The 21,843-nt window shown below is 40.5% G+C and overlaps 2 protein-coding genes across 6 annotated transcripts in view; one reads left to right on the top strand and one right to left on the bottom strand.

Annotated features, from left to right (window-relative positions):
• Window positions 1-548: 548 nt before the first annotated feature.
• On the top strand, window positions 549-6,661 carry SHISA3 (shisa family member 3). The gene is made up of 2 exons (XM_055246264.2): window positions 549-2,530; window positions 5,198-6,661. The coding sequence occupies exons 1-2, from the start codon at window positions 2,254-2,256 to the stop codon at window positions 5,635-5,637; spliced, it is 717 nt and encodes a 238-aa protein (XP_055102239.1). The 5' UTR covers window positions 549-2,253; the 3' UTR covers window positions 5,638-6,661.
• Window positions 6,662-12,560: 5,899 nt separating this feature from the next.
• ATP8A1 (ATPase phospholipid transporting 8A1) overlaps window positions 12,561-21,843 on the bottom strand; it is a 252,547-nt gene continuing 243,264 nt past the window's right edge. For all 5 annotated transcript variants that reach the window (XM_055246260.2, XM_055246258.2, XM_055246261.1 and 2 more), the window contains 2 exons: window positions 18,781-18,872; window positions 12,561-17,181 (listed from right to left, as the gene is read on the bottom strand). In XM_055246260.2, coding sequence (XP_055102235.1) covers window positions 17,084-17,181; window positions 18,781-18,872 — 190 coding nt within the window. In that variant the 3' untranslated portion in view covers window positions 12,561-17,083. The remainder of the gene's footprint in view (window positions 17,182-18,780; window positions 18,873-21,843) is intronic.

Raw genomic sequence — 21,843 nt, forward strand, 5'->3', positions numbered from 1 at the left:
TAATGAAATTCCTCTAAATTTTAACAAAAACTAATATTAAAAGGTGTGGTTCTGGGAAAGTTATTAGCAGTAAACATGTCATAATTTTTATCATCTGATGATAATCATTATATCTCATTTTTGCTGTGTTTCTAAGTGACATTTTCCTGTAATTGCTCAGGATATATATATATAATTGAAACAACACTCCTGAAAAACAACTAGAGTTAAAAAAAAGATTAAGTCTGGCAAGAACTTTTTTTTGTAAATGAAAAACCCAATATCTAAGAAATTTCTGCAAAACAATTTCCCATATGCTTAAACTATTCAACTAAAAAACTGTTTCATTTTTTGTTATTGAAAGCTCCAACTTGTTTTTACTTAATAGCTTCGTATTGTCCTAAGAAATATGTAATTCTAAGAGAGCAATAAAGTATTCACATAGTCCCACTTAAAGTATGAAATGTTGGACATGTATTTTCAGCAGCCACATAACTTAAAGCTAATCCCAATACCTAAAATTAGAAATCAGAAGTAATTATTTAACTGAAGTACACTTTAACTTAGATTTAAAAAAATCTTTTTAATAGGAGATTTTTAAAAAAGTTTCTCCGGAATCGACTCAGTTCATCAGGAAGCTGCGAGAGTGAAAAATGCGTTTGATCGCGCACCTTGTGTCGCTGGAGCTGAGAACACTTTGTTGCTTTTGTTTCACTCAACTTGCCGACATCTAACTCAGGGACACGGGTATGCAGCGTGTTTGACAAATAAGCCGAGATACACCGAACATTCACACATACCAATAGACGATGACTGGAAGTTCAGGATGCAGTCAAAATAAATGCTTGCGTTTGGCCCAGGTTTCACATAACACCAGTTTCATAAGGCACTTAGGCCGCTAACGGAGCAGTGCCCCTGAAAATAGCCCACAGGGGACACATCATTTAAATAAATGTGTTTCTTTCCCTGAACAGAAGTTCAGTTCTGCTCAATTATCATTAATTTTGCTCCTTTATTTCCTTTGCGGGCGTGAACGGAGAAGTCGTGCTCTTTGAGGTTTTGCGAGCTGGCCTTGGCTGGCAGAGGTGACCGGCAATCCTTCACTCGGCGGAAAAAGTGCGAGTGTGTGTGTGTGCTTGTGAAAATGTGCCGTTCCTCCCAGAAAAAGTGGAAACGTAGGTGGAAAGCTCAGCACATGTTGGCGACACCTGAAAACCATGTTCTCCGTCCTGAACCTTTAGAAGCGGTATCCCAGGAACGAGTCTGAGTCTGTGCAACAGAGCACAGATGATTAGACAAACTTCAATGACTGCACCGCATTCGTGCATTATATCCATTGAAAATTAAATCCAGCGTCTCCACTCGCGCGCCCACGTGCGTGGATAAACGCGGGAATTCGGCAGCCCTCAACGTCACTCGGCAGAGATTTCCGGACTGTGAGAGATTTGGGGTGTGTGGCGGGGGAGGGGAGAGTCTGATATCTTCAGGTTGAGAGTCAAGTCCTGGGGGAGCTGCATGGGCGGGGGTGGCCGGGGAGAGGCGGAGGATGGAGCGCGAACCAGAAAGCGCAGAGGACCCTCAGCCCGCGCCGCACCCGCTGTGATTAGCTCCAGCGGCGCGACCCGGGAGGGCGGACTCTTTCTTAACCCTCATTGTCTCCTCCTCCCTCTTCCTTTTTAAAGGAGGCCTTGCGGGCAGAGCTGTCAGCAACCCCGCGGCCGTTTGTACTTGGCCGCGGCGGAGCTGATTCCTCCTCCTGTGACAGATAGGGGCGGGGGCTGAGCGGCCGCCTGTCCGGGGTACTCGCACGTGGGGAACCAATTCTTTTCTTCCGGCTCCTCTCGGGACCCGGCGATCGCCACAAGTTAGGACTCTGTGCGGCGCTGGAGTTGGCAGCCCCGGGCGCGATGGCTCCCTTGAGGAGTGGGGAGGGAGGTGGCCGGGGGGTTGGCGCGCCCCTCGCGCGGGGAGCGCTATGAGCCGGGCAAAGGGCGGCAGCGACTGCCCCAGCAATTGCCTCTGCCGGCGCCTCCCGCGGGCCCTCGCCAACTCGCCCCGCGCACCATGCTGACTCCCGGCCTGCGGAACTCGTAGTGCAGCCCCTGTCGCCTCCCCGGCCCCTGCTATCCCACGCAGGACTGGCTTCGGCCGCCGGGGCCAGCCGCTTGCGACGTGTCCCTGGGGAGGCGGAATCGCTGTGCGCCTTGAGCCCGGGCTCAGCCCTTCGCTTTCCAGCTGCGTCCTGCTCCCGGCCGCCCAGGGAGCCCAGTGGCAATGAGGGCACTGCTGGCGCTTTGCCTTCTCCTTGGCTGGCTGCGCTGGGGCCCGGCGGGCGCCCAGCAGTCCGGAGAGTACTGCCACGGCTGGGTGGACGTGCAGGGCAACTACCACGAGGGCTTCCAGTGCCCAGAGGACTTCGACACGCTGGACGCTACCATCTGTTGCGGCTCCTGCGCACTCCGCTACTGTTGCGCCGCGGCCGACGCCAGGCTGGAGCAGGGCGGCTGCACCAACGACCGCGGCGAACTGGAGCACCCAGGCATCACCGCGCGTAAGTGCCGGGCTTACGGGGACATATCCCCGCCCGCCTAACGGCGGCGGCTGCATGTGTGCGCGGGAGGATGCACAGACCCAGGAAGGTCTGTGCGCCTTCCTGGGTCTGTGCGCCAGTGGGACGCGGCCGGGTGGGGGGAATCAAGGGATGAGTGGGTGGTCGCGTTTCAGATGATGGTCCTCTATTCATTTGCGGTCCCGCTTCCCGCCACTTGCGGTCTCTGCGGGTCGGCCCAAGGGAAAGTTTGCCAGGGACAGTGAGGAGCGCGGGGCTTGTGCCTGGTGGCCCGGGGGAAGACAGCTGGAGCTCCCGGGAGAAGGGTCGTGCGGGTAAAGCCAGGGTAGACTTGGGTTCTGGTGGAGGGGCCGAGGGTGTCCCATTGCGCGCCCTTGTCACTTCGGGAGCTTCGGGAAGTGCCGAATGCAGAGAATCGCGACTCTTGTCGCTCGCTCATTTGCAGCCCTTCAGGGCTAAGAAACCCCAGTCACTTTTTTTTTCTGTCTTATGATAGCATTTCTAAGCCACGGCCCCGTTCTGCAGACTTCCTTTCAATTCTCTGCATCGAATTACCCTCTCCGGCCCACCCCCTATTGTCACGCCTTTCAGAAATGCCCAGGTCTTCGAGGTGGAGATTTAGAAACATGGGTCGAAGGGGCTTCCCCGCCCCCTATTCTCACGTCGGAAAACACGGGTCAAATTTCCGCTCACTTCAGAGCCGAATAAATCACGACCCCAGCAGAGAAAATTTACACCTTGAAAAAAAGTTTTCCACCTGAATCGGAACATCAGGAAAACGCTTTAGAGCTTGAGGCGAGGATTTTATGGCCGGGGAAACCGGAGAAGCGGGCGGAGCTGAGAGCGGGAGACACCCCAGGACTCCAGAGAGCCGAGGTCTGGAGCCGGCAAGAGAAGGTCTCCGGGAAAGGGAGGAGAGGCTGGAGAGATCATTAAGGGTTCCCCAACGACCCCTCCCTGCAAACTGGTAACCCAGAGGACAGAGGAGTCTGCCTCCATTAGTGCTCCACTAGAGGGTGAATGTTGGGGGTCAACATTTCCAATCTAGAGGATTCGGGAAGTAGTTTCTGGAGAAAAGATGCTCAGCTGAAAGGGAAATCTAGGCCGTCCTGGCCTGTTAGAAAAATGCAGACTCTTCCCCACAGCGTCACTTGCTCACCCTGAGGGACCCAGCTGCCCTCTGGGAGTAAGTGCAATTGTCCAGTCTGCAGCAGGGGCTCCCTCTGCGCTCCCTACTCGGCTCGGATGCCAGAGGACAGCAAAAAGGAGAGGCAGTCTCCACACTCACTGAGTCTGGGATCAGGCAAACCCTGATGGACCTTGGCTGTCACTTGCCTTGGTGTAACTTGGGCAAGTTACTTAACTGCTCTGGATACCTCTTCTCAGTTCTAAAGTGGGCATATTGCCCTCAAAGGAGTTAAGTTGTTGGTGACGTGGGAGTGTATGAATGCTGGAGCGCAGGGCTCAGTAAATGGTAGTTACTTACCTTGGCCTTGCCTTGCACACTGGTGCTAGTAAACAGGGGAGAATGGGAGGGACACAGAAGAGCTTATGCCTAGTAGCCCACAAATAGTTGATAATTACCTGTCCCTCACTGGCTCTGTCTGTGGGAAGGCACAAACTTCTCTGATCTATTTCCACATCTGGAAAACGGAGCTTATCATGTCCATCTCACAGGGTCTCCATGAGACTTTAATCAGATAATGAATAAGAAAGAGCCAGGCACACAGTATGGACTTAGTCAATGCAGGTTTTCTTTCTTCTACCTGTAAGGTGGAGGCTGCGTCCTAGCGCGGCTCTGTCGGGGGAGAGACCTGGAGAATTGCCCAAGGGGATGCCTCTGGGCTTGGAAATTTTATGTCTGCCTTGTAGAGAGAGAAGGGGAAATTGGAATTTGCTCTGTTTGAAGGGATGCTTTTATAGAAAGTCTGGGCCGTGGACACCAAGAATTGCCTCGTGATCTATCTAAAGTTCAGTCTGACTTCCCAGACTTGGATGGGAATTGAGAGGCACAGCAGCTGGAGTGGGTATTCCAAATCTTTCCTGGAAAGAAGCAGCCAGAGCTGGCAATTTGTGGTGTATGGTAGGAGACACAGTAGATTGGGGCCCTCTGTGAATTTCTTTATACTGTTCTTTCTGGAGTCTCATAAAATCCTGGATCTGTGTGTAGAGGAGAAGCTCATTTAATAGGCCTGGCTCTCTTTGCTTAGACTGGAGATTCTTGAATGGGAGATGGTTTGCCAGCCTAAGAGAGGGGTCACATCTCTTACTGCTCACCATGATCAAACTACTAAAACCTGCATTTAAACCTAGAATTATTTTAACCCCTAAAACTCACCCTTTCCCTCCAGTGCCTGAACAGGAGAACAGATTCCGTTTTTTTTTTTCTGACTTCCAGATGTGCAATATGATGGTTAATTGCTAACAGAGGCTACGGTATCCGTTGGCTTTCTCCCTGCTAGGAGTAGCAAGAATATTCCACCATCACGGTTTGCATTGCATTTTGGAGGTTACCATTAACAAGCTCTGAAAAACTGAGCTGACAACAGTGATAGTACTGAGTCTGCCACCTCTCAACCCTCAGCTGCCCAAGCAGAGTCTGGGAGATCCTCATCCGAGCATCTGTTTATGTCTGTTTTTGCCTTTTAGAGCCTGTCTACGTCCCCTTTCTCATCGTCGGCTCCATCTTCATTGCGTTCATCATCCTGGGTTCTGTAGTGGCTATTTATTGTTGCACCTGTTTGAGACCCAAGGAGCCCTCGCAGCAGCCAATCCGCTTCTCACTCCGCAGCTATCAGACAGAGACCCTGCCCATGATCCTGACCTCTACCAGCCCCAGGGCACCCTCCCGGCAGTCCAGCACAGCCACGAGCTCCAGCTCCACAGGCGGCTCCATCCGCAGGTTCTCCTTTGCGAGGGCTGAGCCGGGCTGCCTGGTGCCCTCACCGCCCCCGCCATACACCACGAGCCACTCAATCCACCTGGCTCAGCCATCTGGTTTCCTGGTGTCACCCCAGTATTTCGCTTACCCCCTCCAGCAGGAGCCCCCGCTGCCAGGGAAGAGCTGTCCAGACTTCAGCTCCAGTTGACACGCCCAGGCCATGAATCCACAACTCAGTCAAGTGGCAGACAGGTGGAGCCCTGCTGCCATTGCCACATGCAATTCTGAGAAAATTTCCCTTGTAACTGATCGGTGTCATGGAGGAGCATGCTAGGGGAAAATACAGCACCTTCTAATTTGAGAGTTTCTAGCTCCAATCACAGAAAGGCTAAACCAGAGAACTGTTTTCTAGTTTTGCAAACATGTGATCATTATATTTCAATTTATGCTACTTTTATTCAAACTATGCAGCAGTTTGACTTTAAAGTTGCAAACTGGCTGAAAATGTTTTACTGGACATTCAGCTATACTGCTTAGAAAAGGGCTACATGTTTCTTTTTCATATAAGTTGTTCATTGAGTTATGATAGAAATATATTCATAAATAAGCAAAGAAAAATACTTAATTGTAATTATCAAAGGTTAACTTAAAAAATTAACTATTAGGTAAACTTCAGGGGGCAGTGAACAATCTATTTATGATTTCGGGAGTAACCTAACCATGAATATTAGCATAATGAGAACATTTACTTTTTAAATAAATAATTAAATTTTGTTTATGAGTTTTTCCAGAATACAAGGTTTCAATAATCACATGAGGAGTTTAAAGTTTTAAATATATACTCAGACATTCATTGTAACACACGGAGTCTGTAAAATCATCTCCCCCACTCACTGGAGGGAGTATTTATTGCAGACTTGTTGTTCAGCAACGTTCAGTGTTTCAGTGAAAGTTGTACAGTTGGGGCTTAAAACATTTATTTGTAAAATGAGCTATGTACAAATGTAAATATTTGTAATTTAATGTATTTACCACATTGACTGTACTAATTATTTAGTAGTCATACTGAAATTTTTATGTTAATAACTGTGGAGTTCAAAGTCTAGCTATTGGTATAATCATCTAATATTATATATATCTCCAGTGCCACTGAATTTTATGTCTGATGACTATATATTTGGGCATATACCTTGTTGGATTAGAATAAATAAAATACTTTATGTTTTCATGAACTCTATTGAAATTTTAAAGTGATTCATTTTATCTCTTTAGCGATGTTTTTGCTATTCAATAAAAGGAAATGTCTTTAACACATACTTCATATTTTAAAATTAAAAAAAAATTCCATATCAGGGCTCGTGAAAGCAGCAAAGGAAGTGAATTTTTATGGAGGTCTCAGTCTACAGCCCTCCGATGTGTTTGGCCTATGGAGAATTCATCATTGGGACATTTCTCCTAAGAATCTGGATTTCTGGCTTCTCGTGACATGGAGGACGTGGCACCAGGGGTCCTGCACTGCCTTGGGGTCAGGTCAGTCCTCTTCAGACAGGACACCTGCCATTTGCCAGCCTCCTGCCTGGTCTCCCCACCTGGCCCATCTATTTTTTGCTATGCTACCTACCTGGCCCCTGCAGGTGTGGTTTGAAAGCCCAGATTTATAGGAATTCATGCTATCATATGTCACTCTCAGTTTTCAAACACAACTAGTTAGAGGCAGAATTCTGTCCTAAGAGAGTTGTTTGGCCTTGTCTGTTCGTTTTCTAGTTAAGGAAACAAGTTCAAAGACATTAGGCCTCTGCTCAGTCTAAAGGCAGAGGGGTTCTGACTTCCAGTCTCCTGCTTTATCCTGTTGTATCTAAAAGTGGCCTGACTTCCGGGTAACCCAAATTGCTCAAAATAATTAAGGAAAGAAACAGCTGCATGTAAAAGGATGAACATTTATACACATGCTCTTTGGTGCACTCCTATACCATTAGACTAGTTTTATTTATGTTTGTGGTATATTGGTCCTTCTAATGGTTTTAACGTTACCTTATTAAAGCTCTTATTATGAGCCAAGCATTAATATGTATTAACTTATTTTATGCTCTAAACAACCCCAACAGAAAAGTATTACAATTCCTATTTTAAAGATTTGAAAGCTGAGGCACAAAGGAATGAAGCAACTTGCCCAAGGTCCTACAGCTAGTCTGTACTGGAGTTGACATGCATAAACAAACAGATCCGAACAGCAACGGAAGACCTGCTTTGAGATTTTGATGTTTCTGTGCACAAAATTCATTGGAGATTTTAAGAGCATAAGCCTAAGCTTCAAAGGCAGTGATTCTCAGCCCCGTTGGACCCCAAAATGAGCTCTCCTTAGAACAAATATTCTGTGACATCCCTTTATCAGTCCTAAAATGAAATTTATAGATAACTCACTACACACATAATTTTTAAAAATCAATACCATGCCCCAATGGTAAACAGAAAGAAGAAAGAAAGGGAAGTAACTAATTTCTAAATGTAAAGGTTTGGGCAGACTTAAAAAAGACAGATGCTAACCCCTTATTCAAAATTACCATGATGTGACAGCTTCAAATCCAGACGGATGCAGTTGGTAATTCTGGCAACTCAAATAAACACAATCACACTGATGTCATTAATGTGATTTTTCCCAGCAAAGTTTGATCATCCTTTGATTTGCACAGTGCCTGTATATCTGAAGAATTTAGTGTATACTAGGGCAGTGCATCAAATATAGGTAAAATGGGATTACTTTTTTTTTCACCAGTAGTAATGGTGGACATTCCAAAGTCATGCTGATGGACATCAAGTCTTTGTTGTGCGGGCTGCTCTGCGCATTGTAGGATCTTGGTTACAACTAAGTCCCCCTCAGTGAATGCCAGTAGCACAGCCACCTCCGCCCCAACACTCTAATGCTGAAGATTCCCCCATGCAATTCCACCATGTCCCCTAGAGGGTGGAACTATCCCCACTGAATACCATCTACTTGCCAGATTTCTCTAGTAGCTGTACTTTTATTTGTCATCCCTTTGGAGAACAGTTTATGTCCATTAGACAAGTTAATGCTAAGGAATTCATAGAGAGTTCACATCTGCAGATTTCCCTTCCTGAGCAGGATGCCCCAGTCAATTTAACTGGCCATAAATTGTTTAAAATTAGAGAGATGTTGTGTACCTCATTGCAATATGGCATTCAGTGATACTAGGTCAAATCATATCACCAAGTAATTAGTGATATGCAGTACATGCCTTTGACCTTCTCTCTGGAAGCCGTGTAGCTGATATTATTATTCACAATTTTAGGTAAAAAGCCTATCCTGTGGCAGATTTCTAGATGTTGTCCCATTCAACAATTCTTTGCTGAACACCACTTATGGGTCAGGTGCTGAGATGAATGAAAGATGATTAAAATGCACCTCCAACTCAAGGAGCCACTATCTACTATAGGCTCCAGCATCATGACAAATACTTGTGATAAAATGTTATAGATGCTTTATAAAAGCAGCATGTTATCTTTTTCTGCTCTTTGTGGTAACTGCGATTACAGGGGAGTGCAGGATACCCTGGCAGCACTTACAAAGGACACCGTTCATCCTGGAGGTGTTGACATTGGACCTGAGCCTTGAAAGACATGTAGAACTTGAATGAAGAAGACAGGGCACAGAAAGAAAGAGAAGAGGGCTGGAAATAAGGGAAAAAATATATCAGGCAGAGTAAAGAATTCATAGAGAGGCACAGAAGCACCCACCCATGAGCCTGAAAGAACAAGGAACATTTAAGAACCCAGAAGAAGGCCGGGCGCTGTGGCTCATGCCTGTAATCCCCACACTTTGGGAGGCAGAGGTGGGTGAATCACGAGGTCAGGAGACTGAGACCATCCTGGCCAACATGGTGAAACCTCGTCTCTACTAAACTACAAAAAATTAGCCGGGCGTGGTGGCGCACGCCTGTAGTCCTAGCTACTCGGGAGGCTGAGGCAGGAGAATGGCATGAACCCGGGAGGCGGAGCTTGCAATGAGCTGAGATTGCACCGAGCTGAGATTGCACCACTGCACTCCAGACTGGGCGACAGAGCGAGACTCCATCCCAAAAACAAAAACAAAAACAATCCAGAAGAGTGAGGCTGGAGAGAGAAGCAGGGGCAGATTAGAGATCTTGAACATCATGGTATTTGAATAGATGTCAAATGCAAGAGGGAGTCTGGAAGGATTTTACAGGGGAGGGGATGGGATCATATCTCCATTTTATAAAGATTAGGCTGCAAAGGTCAAATAAAGTCTTTTGGAATTTCCAAGGAGCTGCTCATCACAATCTGCTAAAGCACCAAACTACCGGGGAAACCTGTCTGCTTTTACTTTCAGAAAGAATTTGAATCCAACATCCTCATACCACGATTATTGTGAAAAATATAAGTTCTGCGTTTTGAAAGGTCGTTATGCCAATAATGGATAACATTTATTAAGCACCATGTGTGTCCCAAGTGCTTTATGAATTGTATCACTGAATCTTCACAACCCTGAAGAAGGGATTATCATCATGCCTATCCTGCAGATGAAGAAATCAAGTTGAGAAGGTTAAACACTGTGCCCAAGGACGGACAATACCATAGGGGACAGATTTGAACCCAGGTGGTCTACTTTGAAATTCTACATTCTGTGTGACATTAGGCCTAGGAGGTCTAATTTTGTGAGGAAAACAAAAATATCCAATGTACTTTTCAGAAAATCTATTGGGGAAAAAGTGATCAATTGCATCATATTATACATATCCTATTGATATCAGGGGATTGTAAGTCAAGGAGAGCTTATGCTGCATTATGAGAATGTGGAATAAAATGAAGCATGAATAAAAACACTAGATGATAAACATTTCTCCCTTTACACATGAGAAATGGGATTCCAGAGGGTGATTGAGCATGGATTTCGAAGCTGTAATGCTTGGGTTAGTTTTCTGGCTGTCACTTAAAAGTGGAGTGACTTTGGGCCACTTAAATTCACTGTGTCTCAGTTTTCTCATTTGTAAAATAGACACATTAGTACTACCTTTTTGCTTATGGTTGCCTTGAGAAGAAAGAAGTTACAGACACTGTCCCAGGTCACTTGCATTCTACTGGGCAGAAAGCTGTGTAGTAAGGATAAATAACAGAAAGCAGATGAAATACTTTAGAATAAAAATGAAAGGCTAAGTACTGCAGGAGGGCAGATGTTGATTAGGGGTGAGGAACAGAGAAAATGGTCCTACAGTTTGATCGAATAAGTCCTTGGTAACCCACGGGCCCTTTTGGTACTTGGCCAACTTCCTGCTATTGTCTGGAGTAGGGCATCCTCTCAACCTGTTGGGTACTCATGGTCTGTACATTTCTTTCATCATCTGCTTTAGAGAGCACATTTGCAGCCAGGTGTGGTGGCAGGCGCCTGTAATCCCAGCTACTTGGGAGGCTGAGGCAGGGGAATCGCTTGAACCTAGGAAGCGGAGGTTGCAGTGAACTGAGGTCGCGCCATTGCACTCCAGCCTGTGTGTCACAGTGAGACTCTGTCTCAGAAACAAACAAAAAAATAACTGCTCCTTGGAGACAAATTTAAAATAAATGTGCTTTTCTAACCAAAAAGAAGCACATTTGACATAGTAAATTTGCTTTAAAATGGTTATGTTCCAAAGTGAACAGACTGTACACTTGTCCAAATGGATAATTCCTTATTTTCCCCACCTGTTTTATTTTTGTGATTATTAGCTACTTCTCATTGCGGAGAATTTACCAGGTTGACTTGAATCCACAGGAAATTTTCTAAAATGAGATAATCAAAAAACTTCCTGAAAGTAGATACGGTCACAACCAGGAATTTGACAAATTTCACTGAGTTGGGATCATTTTACCTTTGCATAAACTAAAACATTTATTTAGTATACGTTCAGGAAAACTAATAATTTACAGGCATGTTAAACTATTAAGGGAACAAACTGTTAACATATTTTTATATGTACATGGCTATTTTAAAATTGCAATTAAACAGTAGTTAATGAAATTATTCTGACAGGAAATCCTTAAATTGCTAGTTTCATGACTTGACAGTAATAAAAACTGAATGGCAAGAGGTATTTCATATTTTCCAACAAATTTTATTAGCCTATTCATGAAATTATCCAGGTTAGGAAGACTTTTCTTCATTAAAGTGAGGTAGTTCTGTGTTACTGAAATGAAAACTTCAGGTTAGAGACGCCCTACGCATACAAAAACAAAATTTAAATGGAGATGACATATTGAATTTATGGAAATGTATTTCCAGTTTGCTTTTTGCTTATGGTAGTATTAGAAGGCATCTTAAAATACAGGTCAGTGGAAGCACGTGCTTATTTTAAGGAGAATGGGGTTGAATGTGAAAATTATTTGATGGAGTTCAGAGGTAACATATCCATGAACTGTTTTGCTGTGGTTTTGCATGGAGGTCCCCACCCAATTGTTGTCCCTGGGAAGACAGTGGGAGAGGACTTGGGGCTCCAGGCAGCTAAGCAAGCATGGCCTCAGTCTAATAAAATCAGATACTCCTCAAATTGCCTCTCTAGTGCCTCTTTGAGAACGAATCCTATTCTAGTAATTTCCCTAATTGTATCTTCAGTTGTTTCTCTTTCACCAAAGGACACTTATTTTTGCTGAAGTGATTGTTCTCATTCCTGATGCTGTCTATACTTTCGTCTCATGTGCTCAATTTTATTATTTTCTGGTTACTGCCTTCAAATGTTATTGGCTAAACTTGAGCACTTTCTCATGAACTTAAAACAGTTTAGTTGGTTTAGAAAACAAATTCATCCAACATAAAACATTGAAACCATGAATTAGCTGTTTACTTGCAAGCTGATTTAAATATGCAACAGGGACAATCCTAGGAGGCTTTTCGTACTGAAGTGACAAAATACAGTAATTTTATTAAAAAATTCTGCTAATTATAAAAACTACCCATCTTACCAAACTAGAGTTAATACACTCCATTTCATGTTTGATTTAGCTGGATTAAAATGAAGGGATATTTTATAAATCACTGGGATACACCTTCTCAGACTAGTTACTGCTGGATTTGAAGGTTTTAGAAAGCAATATAATTTCTAGAACTAGCAATCAAAACTTCAACAATTTTAAGTAATGGTAAAGTTTATTTCATTTTTAATAACAATTAGAGGACAAAATGTTTAAAATTTGCAGTTTAAAACATGCACATTCACAAAAGGCCAATGACACATAACACTGCATAGAAATAATATTACTCAATTTTAATAACTATAAAACACAGTGCATCAAACATCAAGATAAACAAACCTGAGAAAACTACTATAACCACAGATTCAATACTCTCCACTCATGCAGCTTCACAATTTCTACAGCAGTTTCAGCAGGAATGGTTTTTCAGGGAGCTGAAAATACTACTTTATCTTTAACGCAAAACTGCAGTTTTCTGTAGTAGCTGCCTTCCAAGGCTGCCCTGTTTTTTTTAACTTAATAAACTTGAAAATGTAAAAAATGACGATTAAAGTAGTTAAACAACAGATAGTATTTACTGCATTTATGGCTTCCATTTAGAACCATGAAACATAAAAATATTATTTTTAACGATTCTGCTCACATCTTTGCAAGAACAGATTTACCTGTGGAAAGTTGCTGTTAATTCAAAGTAAGCAAATATGAAATCTAGTTTTCCTACTTAAGGGAGATTTATTTGCTGAGAAGTTTTGGGAGCTTTATTAAGAAAAGTTCTTAGAGGCAAGCTAAACAAAAGATCCAATTAAATTTGTTCAAATTTCTTTGTAAAATAATCTACTTATTAAAAAACTTGTGCAGAGGACCAATTAATTTGTCTACTGAATATTAAATTCCAGGTAGGCCGTGATAGAACTTTACAAGGCAGAAATAAACATCAAGATTTACAGCAATAGCCATGCATTGGCCTGGATCACTTTAAATATGAATTCATGCAAACCATAAACCTATCAAAAACACAGCTGTTCTCATACAGAAAGTAAATCAAGACGAAATATGGAAAACATTTATTTCCTTTCCTTCAAAATTTCACTGACATTCCACTTTAATAGCTGTTGAAGGTTAATTAAAATGCAGCAAAGTATAACTACGTTACACAAGTGACTTCAGTTATTTTCATGTGAGAAAAATCAGACTATGGTATCTTACGAGTCATTATAGAAATGTTCATCATTAAAAACCATTTGTTAGGCACTGAACTGCATGGTGTTACCTTAAGTCATTTACAAAAAGAATTCCTGGTCCATGTGATGTGAATGGGCTGGGCGTTTTCTCCATAAATTTTGTAGATGACTATTTATAAGATTATACACTTAATAGGCTTTAAAACCAGGAACTATCAAAGGGCAACTGCACAAAAATAAACACGATTATTCAGCTTTGTAATAATTATGACATTGTCATAATTTTAAAACTATGAATAATACAATCCATTACTTTCTGACTAGCATTCATTTCCTGAAAAAACATTTTAAATGACAAGTTGTAAGTGTCGTACAGTGCACGCAATGCAAAACAAATTATCATGTGACTTTCATGTTGGATATTTAGAATGCTGAACGGCAAAATTAAAGTATAAAATTTAATGATCAGAATGCTGATTGATTTCCATAATTCATTTCCCCTCTGGAAATTAAAGAGGAGTCACTGATTCCATTTAATGACCATACAATTCATGTAAATGGCTAACATTACTTAGCAGAATACACATTCACCTGACTTGATTAGAAAAAGTTTTCCAAGCAACACTGCTGAAGCAGTCTCACATTAGAGCACAGAGTGGAGGTGGGAGGATGGGAAATACATATATCATTTAAAATTTACAACGTTCCTGAGAAACACTGTTTTCCTGCTAATAATTTCTACAATATAACATCTTTCTGGGTGTGAGACACCAATATATTTTTACATGTATATATAAAACATTGAGAAAGTCCATGCTCAATACCACTGTGTACTATTCCACAGTAAAGAAGCAACTTCCAGTTTTCAATGCTAAATGAATGAGGATTTTCTATTGTAAGTCGTATTTTCTGAATTGTAAACATTGTAAAGCAACTGTGTTAGCATTTGCCAGAGTCCATATAAGGAAGTTTTTAATTGAAGAGTACATGCCCTTTATTTCAAAAAAACACATGTTAAAAGTCACTTCGACTGTTTATTTCAATCCTGGTAAAACCATGTGACTTTTTTCCAGTTAAGGAAGGTTTAAAAAATCAGACTATTTTCTCTAATTTAACACTGTAAAGTCACTGCAACTGCAATGCTATATTTTAAGTTTCACCAAGGTCACTCCCTGTCCCTCAAACCCCAAGTCTCACTCAGGAAGCACAGAGACTGACAATGTTGATAATTCAAAAACAGGACGATGGGACAAAGAGGCTCAAATTAGTCACATTTCAGATCATGTTACACATTATCAACGATAAGTATTCTTCTCATGTTTAAGAGCTCCACAGAAACAATCCATGTTTCAAGATTAAAATAAAACTTACATTTTTAAGTCAGAAAATCCAGTTCTATTATATCCATAATGTTTTTATATTAAAATTCTGCAGAAGGGTGCCACTGATGAAGTGAGGGCAAACAGAAGCAGCTCTTCTCTATTAACAGAATTAAACACTATAAAGTGTTTCTCTGGAGGGGTGCATTTCACTCTTGCTTTCTTATTTTTTGTGGTTTGACCTCAGCTATCACCACTGGGAAGCCCAGGAAAAGCTGCTCTGAATATTCATTCATTGGACAGGTAAAGACTGGGACTTCAGAATTTTGAAGACAATCTTAGCCTCTTACACCTGTGGTCTTGCTAGATGTGTTGATTCATGACTCTCTTAATCTGTACCCCAAACAGGAAGGGCTTGGGAAGTATGTAAACGTGTGTTCCCTTAAGGTTAGAATTATGTATATGTGTTATAACCTCTTACTTGTGGAAAATGGAGAGGCATACTGGTAACTAAGGAGCTAAAAATACAGACAAGGAAATGACATATATCCTAATTTTAAATCTAGATTGAGAAAAAGGGTGAAAAGAATGTGAAACTATTAAACTCAAGAAGCGATCTGAAAAAAATCACCTCTTCTCAATTCTAATTGACTTTTTTAAAAGAGAAAGTTCTACCTATTTTGCTGGTAAGTCCATGTAAAGGCAAGCAGGCTTTTGAGTAAAAGGCAAATAGTTTGCTTCAATCTCCGAAGTGTATCTGAAAACTAATTCCTTTTTTTCAAATGAAAGTATTATTTAAAAAATAGTGTAGAAAACTGGTTGTGGTTTTTAAATAGCCCCTTCATTTACTGTTGGTAGCAAAATAGCCATTTTCAGATGTCTTGTAAATGCTGAAAATAATTGAACTGAACATACATTTTAAAACTTACTAACAAAAGCTACTCATGATGAACGTGTCCTTTGACTGTAAAGTTATGGGCTTGAGTAAAATCGGCATTTTTTAAATGGGGAAAATGTACTACTTGTTTGTCCCAATAAGCAGCATGTGACGAATTTTGGGAACTATTTGACGAGTGAACTGTGAAATAATTTTCAGTCTTCAGTATAGGGGGCAGTCACCATAACACAAGACAGCAGGCATCTCTAGTGGGAACTGGAACACAGGACAAAAGCCCATGCATTTATCTGACATGTTATTCCAAATATTGCAACAGAAGCTTTGGAAATCCCACGTAAATATGTATAGCATATGTTTCTTAAGAGGAAAAACTTTAAGACAAAATGACATCACTCAATCTACTGCATTAGCCAGATTTTTAGAAAAATCTAAATGATGATGAAACTTCATCAGAAATACCTGAAACATACAATTTGAAAAATCTGTGTCATAACAACAGAGTCACATTAACACGTGTGTCCTCTAACAAATAAACATGACAAACAGCAAAGAAGCATTTGTAAGGCCAAAGGTGCAACATCACCGATTTTAGTAGCAAATGCCTTGAAATATTCATTTTTGTAAATCACTCTTACATTTGAAAAGTCAGGCATGCAGATCTTACAGCAGAACTGGAAGTAAACCTTCTCTTACATTTCTGGGCATATGACTACTGAACTAGAAAAACACTGAACCTCTTTGGCAAACACTTATCAAGACAATTTTTGACACAAATGCTTGTTAATGTCTCGTTTAGAGATTTTGCTCAGGAAGGTGAGTCAGTTCCTTAAGAATGCTGGTTTGTTTCAGCATATCCTGAAATCTAAGTCTGGATATCAAGAGTCCCTTTAACTAAATACCATTTAGAGTTTTTTAATGGTTGATTACCTTGTGGTACAGCCAATAAATTGACAGTCAGTTACAGCCCCAGAGCAATGGCATAAGAATACTGACTTATTCTCCATTTAAGAAAGCACTCTGGCAAGATACCAGGTCATTTTCAATTTCCGTTTACAAAGACTTAGCAAACACCTTAAAAAAATCCAAAAGAGATGGTGTTACAGTACAGTTGCACAGTGCTTATGTCTATAGTATACATGAATCTGAATGTCCATCAGCGAGATGATGTCAGATCCACCTTTCCTCTCCATGGACCAGACTGGAATTGGTTAGCAGACTGCGGTGACAACCTGGTAGCTCTCCTTAGAGAGGTAACAGAGCCTGCCTTTCAGGCTCTCCCCGTCACCATTCATCAGGCCTCTGTTTTGTGGTATCATATGCTCTTATCACTTCAGACTGTGAAACGATTCCATTTTCATCTTGAGAGAACGCATACCCATCTGTAGGTTAATGATAAAACAGAAATTCTCACAAAGGCACTGGAAACCACTGTTATTCTGACTTTTGGGTATTCATTTTCTAGCTTGGGGAACAAATGCAGCCTTCCCACCATCAAAAGCATGGAGACAATGATTTTTAATGCCTAGAAAAGATACAGACTTAACTTCAAAATAAAGAGTGGGATGATCATAGGTTGCCAGTTTAGATTCTAGGAATTCTTCTCCCTAGAAGACTGAGTAGGCACCCTCAATTCCCCTAAATCCTCTGTCCCGTAAGTCAACTCCAACTCTTCTAATTTTTGCTTCCCCAATTCTGGAGGGGGTGAGGGAGTTGAGTCAGGTGGGCTCACATATTTCCACATAGGTCAGGTGGATGAGAGGAAAGGAAAAGTGATATGTAGGTGAGGTGGTGAATAATGTAATTGATTCAACCATCCCACCATGTACAGTCCCTTGGTGTCTGTGGGAATGGCTTCAGGGACCCCCTTGAATATCAAAATCCATGGATGCTTAAATCCTTTATATAAAATGGCACAGTATTTGCATATAACCTACACACATCCTCTCGTAGACTTAAAATCATTTCTAGATTACTTATAATACCTAATACAATGCCCCCAAGTCAGTGCATTCTAGTGGATTCAATGTAGTATTTCGTCCATGGCACGTTCAAGTTTTGCTTTTAGGAACTTTGTGAATTTTTTTTTCCCCTTGAATATATTTGACTCACAGTGGGTTGAATCCACAGATGTGGAACCCACAGAAAGGGCCAATTGTACATCAAAACATCACCTTGTACTCCATAAATATAGACAATTGTTTGTCAATTTAAAAAGGTGAGGAGGAGGAGATAAACACAAATAGCTGCTAATGGTGGCAAGTGGTCTCCTTCCTTCAGAGGACATTCCCCTTGGCGCTCAGCATCACAAATAAACTCACTCATGCCCCAACATGGCATGGGCATAAGGAATGACCCCCAAGGGGATCACATCTTTAGAAAAAGCCTCTTGAAGTATAAAGAGCAAAAGCATTAGACATGAGTATATGTAAGTGAAAATAAATTATATGTGGAAACAACATGAAACAAAAGATATATTACTCACACAAACACATTTACTACAGGGCTTTACATTTTATATTCTTTTTTAGATCTTGAAATGTTAAGAGGACACAATATCTAATAATGTCTTACAACTCTAAATATTCATAAATATTTCGGAAGGGGAAAATATATGTTTCCTTGTGTTGTATCAAAGCTGAAAGGCTCTTGCAAAGTTATTCAAGCAAAAAAGATAACAAGACAGGAGCAGCTTTTAAGAATTAAGATTTACTGGCTTTAAAGATTTGAGGAAGCAAGGAATGTAGAAATACTGTTTTTCTTTAAGTGAAACAGAAAGATTTTAAAATTAACTCTCTCTTCTGTTAAAAGTGAAATGGTTCTGACCAATGGATTTTCTGTTATTTACAGGTTGCAAATATGCAAAACTTGTTTTAGACATTATTTTTAAATAAATATCCCTAAAGTCAGGATATTGTATAAATGCTATAATACAGGAATGGCAGAGAATTCATTTAAAAATAAGAAACTCAAATACTCACGGAGCAGGTTTTGTTGCAAGGATTCAGAGCGGTACAAGCTCACGTGGTTCTTCTTAAAGACGTTCTTGAGCAGTTGCGCCCTCTCGGTCAGGCTGCAGAGCAGGTGCAAACGTGTGAAATGAATTATCAGCTCGGCAGAGACCCCAGTGTGCCCACAGGACCACCAAAGAGAGTTAGACTTAAACAAAAGATTGCTTGAGAAATCCGTAGCCTAGCGATTCTTTTTACACATTTTCTCAGATAGCAAATGAGATTTCAAGTATTTAGACAGACTTTTGAGGCCATTTTCTCCCTAAGGAGTTTTGTCCCCAATAATCCTTCCCCCAGTAAAAAGTAAGATCTCCTCACCACCCCCTAGCTCAGTTATATTTAAGTCAAATGGCAACACAGAGCCAGTATAACACAATTAAAATAAAAAAATACAAAACATCAGTAGTGTTATTCACTTCTAAAAACTTACTACATATTTTCTAAGCATGGCAATTTTTAGAATAAAAAAATTAATTATTACTATTTTTTTCATATTTGGCACGTTTTGGTGCAAAATATTTTTTAGTTAAAAATATTAAAGTAAATATTAACATTACACGAAGAAGATATTTCATAGACTTTTTAACTAGAAAAAATTCACCACCACTAATATGGTATGACATGTGTTCCTTAATTTTATTTTAAAATAAACTATTTTCAGAAAAAATAGTTACAAGGAAAGTATTTTTCAATGAGTGTTTAGAATAGTTGTCTCCTCAGATACAAATCCAGTTAATTATGTAACTTCTAAAAGCACACTGAAAAATAAGGCATCTTCTCCTCCAACTTCACATAAAACAGAGTCTCACACAGTAGAAACTCAAATATTTGTTGAATATATGAAGTTGAGTAATAATTCTGAAATGTACTTATAGACATCATCCATCTTCCAAATTGTGCCATTTCTTCATTGTTTGATTTATAAAATTTTGTTTTGATATTAAAGAACATAATAGGCATGAGAAACAAATAAGTAATCCATATGTGTTGCAGCAAATGTTTATGCAATTTTAATAACTGGAACTGATTCAGCTGAAAAATTTCCATCTTGTGTTTTTCCCACTATAAAAGCTTTAGTTAAATTGCTGTGTTATGTTAGTTCTGTATTTTGCCAATTTTTCTAAGACCCTGAAATGAAACAATATCATATACAAAAAAAGGATCCTCTGCAAAATGAACTCATTGTGTAAATGAATTATGCAACCATTTAGGCAAAAACCGAAGAAAAAATATTTAGAAATGTTAACATTTGTAGTAATCTTCCACACATATATTTTAAAATCTAGGGAGGTTAACTGGTATTATTAGACATATTTTATTGTCATTGGAAATTAGCTACATGAAGGCAAGAAAACTAATTAATCTAAAACTCCAGCAGTTCTGCAAATAGTTGTAAAAACTTGTTTCTGTCACTGAAATAAACAGATATAAGAAATGAGAAAGGGCCATTTTTACAGAGTTGCTTTCTTACTCTACTCTTTAAATGATCTAGCATTACAGACCCATGGACCCTGAGGGACACTAAAATATGTAACTGCTTTGAGGAAGTCGCAGCTTTAGCAGCAGGTGGTCTGATTTCCTTAGCAGAGCCTTGTGGATGGGGTGTGCTGGAAAGTCTTTGGTGTTTCAAATCGAAATGACTACGGGAGACTAGAGGATGGCAATGTATCATTATGCAGCATCTTCTTCCCAAAAGACATTTTCCAGGTTTCAGGCTAGCCTTCCTAAATGCATAATACTTTAATATTACAATATTAAAGTGGTAAGAAGGCAGACATGAGAATTTAGTCTTTCATATTACAGCAACTGAAATACATAAGGTAACATAATTCCGTTTTGTACAGTCCATATAAAGGCTCTCACTTAGCTCTTTTTTTATATCAAGTTAACGTACAGCATTAAAACAAAGCAGTAAGAAAGTCTCTTTCTTAAGAAAGAAGCACATTACTCAGGAAAGATCATGGACTCTGGAGTAGGGCTTTGGTTTAATTTTGCGTCGGCTGCTTATTAGCTGGGTCACCACAGGCAAGCCTTTCTCCGTCATCTCCTATACAACAGGAGGGCAGTACTTAACTTTCAGGTAGACTGCGAGTATGCAGGGAGCTGTCAGCACAATGACTGACACTTAACGAAGCACTGAACAAATGCTGGGCCCTCCTACCTTTACCCCCAAGATCTTGAGAATTTATTATAAAAAATCAACTAGAACAGAGATCATCACCAAACAAAAGGTACTTTGTAAGGAGTATTTTGGATGCCTTGGTTTCTAGTCAACATAAGCGCAAGGTGAGATGTGTGTTGCTGCACATGGGTTTTAGTTTATAATGTTCTCTACCTCTTTACTAAGAAAATGACTAGATTTTTGTTGTTTTGTTTTTCCTTAGCTATTTTGAACTTCTTGCTTTAGTCCTGTAGAACAGAGTCCCTCCTTCAGAATATAAATGCCATTCACAGGAGGTTGCTAAATAAAGAAGTGATGATGAGTTGTATTTCTCTAGTCTTATCTTACACCTTTGGGGAACTACTCATTTCAACATTTATACAATTCTGGGCCATCAATGTTTATAGGTACTGATACTACTGTTAAGGCACATTATAAAATATATTTATGCTAACACAATACATATATTAAAAGTTCAGTTTTAGTGGAACAGCTTAACACAGTGTGAAAAGACAAAAAAAAACCACTAAAGATACCTTCTCACTAAAACCACATTTTATTCACAACTCGACTAGCAGTTTTACGCAGTCTCGTATAGTCTTTCATTTATATACCAAGCTATGTAAATTTTGAGTTTATTTAATGCAATCATACAACTACTACTAAATATTGTTACCTTATTTCCAAACCTACTAAAATGTTGCAATTTAAACATTTGGTGGAGGTGAATATAAAGATAACGTGTTTAAAATAATATTTCAAATACTAAAAAATGTTAGTGTTGGTAAAAACCAATTCACTGTTCTGGAATGTGTTGGAACGTGTTGTCTTAAGGAATTTTCAGTGGGAAACTTGAAGAGAAATAAATTTGC

Source organism: Symphalangus syndactylus, chromosome 16, assembly GCF_028878055.3.
Source record: "Symphalangus syndactylus isolate Jambi chromosome 16, NHGRI_mSymSyn1-v2.1_pri, whole genome shotgun sequence".
NCBI lineage: Eukaryota > Metazoa > Chordata > Mammalia > Primates > Hylobatidae > Symphalangus > Symphalangus syndactylus.